Genomic DNA, 3489 nt, shown 5'->3' with positions numbered 1-3489 from the left:
TCTCACGAACCCCTTTGATCTGTGTCCAAAAACCGACTCTCGACAGATCGGCAACGAGCCTAGGCCAACTCGTACAAGCCACCCTCCACATGCTCGTGCATACTCGAGTTAGCCTTGGCTTGGCCAACATGTAGAGGCCCCTATAGATGGGTGAGAGGTCTATATACAGGCCACTGCCAGTTGAATAAGCATCCCTATAAAATGAGACTGCCGAAAGGATGATGAGACAGCCTACCACATCGTCTGTAGATGTGATGCATTAGCAAGGATACAATTCCTTATCTTATGTTTGCTTTGGTACTGGTAATATGGGGGGGACACATCTGGCAAGTGAGCCTACCCCGACATAGACCAATGGAATAATTCTTATAATCACTATTATTCCTCCATGTCGAACCTTTTATGTTTGCTTTGGTAGTTCAGGAACTAAAATGTTTTTTTGTTTTTTTGGAGCTTAATGAAACACTGCAACAAACCAATAATGTAATATTAATAATTTTAATTTTAATTTAGCAGTGAACCAATCTACTGATTGTCAATCTTGTATTTGAAAAGTGCAGATCTAAATATAAAAGAAAAAAAAAAACAGTTTATCATTGTAGAGAAATTCTGTTTCAGCCATTTCTTTGTAAGATACCTATAATGTTTTCTGACTTAGAGGGTTTTTTCGTGATATCTCCAGTTAGCATTATTTTTTTAAAAACATTTAAAGTATTTTTTGCTAGTGCCGGGGCCCTGTTTCATAATGAGAGCTAATATTAGTATTGGTATTAGTTCGTAAATACAATTATAAAAAGTTCAATGTACAAGCACTGATACTTTCTGTTTCTTGATAGAAACAACTATTAGTGATATTATAGGAGTTAAAAAAAAAAAAATTACTAATCAACACTGTACAAGTCAACGAAATTGTACCAAGTACAAACTAAAAGACTAATAGTAATAGTTTGTAGTTTATTATGAAACAGGGCCCAGGTTTCACGGCTTGTATTATTTTAGTAGTAAATAGTGTGGAAAGATAATGTATAACAATACTTATTCTTAATTTTATCAGGAAAAATTTCCCTAGTATCATTAAACTTTGAAATAATTAACAACATATATTAAATTAAATTAAAAATAAACACAAAAATCTTTACCTGTATATAACTTTTTCTCTCATACCTGGTATAAAATTTATTTTGGTATACTTATCATGTTTATTGACCTAATTGGGTTGTTTAATTTATTAAAGTAATATATCTTCTGTGTCTAATATGATACTGTCGGTTAATTTACAGTTTACAGGAAAATCATTTGAAACAGGTTGCTCCCCTTCTTCTCGATTCTGGGTTTCTAAAACTTCTTCAAGAACCTGAAATAGAAATTTCTCTGAAGGAGAAAACATTTCCACTTGTTGGACAGCTAGTAAGGAAGTGTCCATCTCTTATATCCAGGGATCTTACCCTCCTTACATTCCTATTCGACACAATAGAAGAGGTATATCTTTCCATCTGGAATTTAATCTATTTTGTAAATATATTTATGTATTATTACTCACCAATAACCACTTAACATTTTGTATCGAATTACCCATTTTATATGTTTGTGCTTCCTCACTAAAGTTAGGGAATGGCAAACTTAATTTTATCATAATCCATTCATCCCGCACAAATGTATTTTTCTTGACACTTGTTTCAAACACAACTCCTTCTGTAAATAATAATCTGAGAATAATCTCGAATAACCTATCAAATTAATTTAAAAATAAAAATTATAAAATTTATTTTTAAATCTTGAAATATAACTAATTATTATCTACCTGTTCAGGAGAAATGGTAAGAAATCTATTTTAACTTATGCATTAAGCAGACTTTTTTCATTATGAATTTCTTCTATTCTGCAAAAAGCTTTTAATTTTCTCCTCATTGAAACATGGAACATTGGTTTATTTTTTTATCATATCATTGATTCAATAATTTATATAGGAGGTTATTTTTTGTTTTAATTATTAGTTATGTTTTATTATTAAACCAAATTAAAACCCTTCGATTATGATTTAGTTACGTTTTATTTTTAAATCAAATTAGAACACTACAGTCATTCCTTACATGACCTTATAGTTAGTACAGTTAAAAAATAATTCAAGAAATCTGGGTTAAACAAAAGGAAGGATCAAATCAAATACTACCTAGTATTACTACTGATCCGGAACTCATTGCATTTGGGCACAGAATTATTGAATTTACATTTATATAGTGTACTACTCAGAAATTCTTTCACTGCTTACTAATAACTCTTTTGCATTTTAAGAAGTAATTCTTTAAGAAAATATTAATAATAAGAATGATGGAGTAGAGGATGGCGTACAACGGAGCTTCTAAGACTCAATAGATGGATATTTAAATTAATATCTAATTATTTGATTTAATAATAACTAAACTATATGAATTAGTAGTTAAATACTGTGTGTTTACATTGGGACTTGCTCGTGCTATACTGCAGGTGTCCCGAGTATATTTTACGATTATAATTAAAATGTTATTAGTGTAGAAAAGGGGGGCCGAAAATTGTGAGACTTTTCATTCAAAAGAACATGCATATATTTTCCTTTTATTTCATGAGTGTTAATACCTGGAGGGGCAATACTGGGTTATTGTGTTAGTCCATAAATCTTTATCTATAATAATGTAATATAGGAACAAATTTGGGTGGTCTCATGGCTTATAATATTGCTTATCTGTTGAATGACGTTTTTGCCGCTGCTGTGACGTCTTCTAACCGTTTCCCTCAGTGACGTCTTTTATCCGCTTCCCTCGGTGACCTCTTCTAGCCACTTCCCTCGTCTAGGTGTGCTGTGGGCGAAATGGTGAAAACCATGTATTTTCGCCTGGTGTCTGAAAAGACGTCATCTCTTCAGTGGCTGGCCAGCGTGTCCTGGACTCTGGCGTGATGGTAGGGGTAGGCCAGGTCCTAGCTTGCATGGTGCATAGGCTGGGGCGGCATTGCAGTCGCGGCGTCTTCAGGGCCTTCTGGTGTCCGCGGAAAGGGGAGGCATAAGAAAATGAGACCCCCGACCCCAACTTTATATAAAACCAAAAAATAACCGTAAAAATCGGATTACTTAAATCTGACACTGTGTTTTACAAATATTTACTCTTTTTTTAAAAACAATGTTGTCGGTTATTACAGAAATGACTCATGTTACTAGTGAAAATAGCTCATGTCACTGAAATAACTGATTCACTTTTATCAAAAAATGTATTATAATTAATTTTTAGCTTATGTATTTTATTTATATATAATTGTTCTGTTAACATTTAGTTATGTTGGTTTATTACCAAATGCTAGTAGTTAACTACTCTCTTTGTTGGAATACATTGTTAGTTATTATTTTCAACTTTCTTTGTTTTATTTGTTGATATAAGAGATGAAAGAACTACACTATAATTAGTTCTATTTTGTTTTAAATAATTATGAAATCATTCCTGTCTTTAAATACATTTAAAT

The 3489-nt window shown here is 32.0% G+C and overlaps 1 protein-coding gene across 1 annotated transcript in view; it reads left to right on the top strand.

Annotated features, from left to right (window-relative positions):
- Window positions 1-3489, top strand: part of LOC106687444 (proteasome adapter and scaffold protein ECM29) — a gene marked incomplete in the record, with an annotated part of 47587 nt that overhangs the window by 15850 nt on the left and 28248 nt on the right. Inside the window, 1 exon segment of the mRNA XM_024361938.2 lies at window positions 1281-1479. Coding sequence (XP_024217706.2) covers window positions 1281-1479 — 199 coding nt within the window.

This window comes from Halyomorpha halys, unplaced genomic scaffold, assembly GCF_000696795.3.
Source record: "Halyomorpha halys isolate HHAL.00 unplaced genomic scaffold, Hhal_1.1 Scaffold964.1, whole genome shotgun sequence".
Taxonomy (NCBI): Eukaryota; Metazoa; Arthropoda; class Insecta; order Hemiptera; family Pentatomidae; genus Halyomorpha; species Halyomorpha halys.
This window is presented reverse-complemented; position numbering and strand designations above follow the sequence as displayed.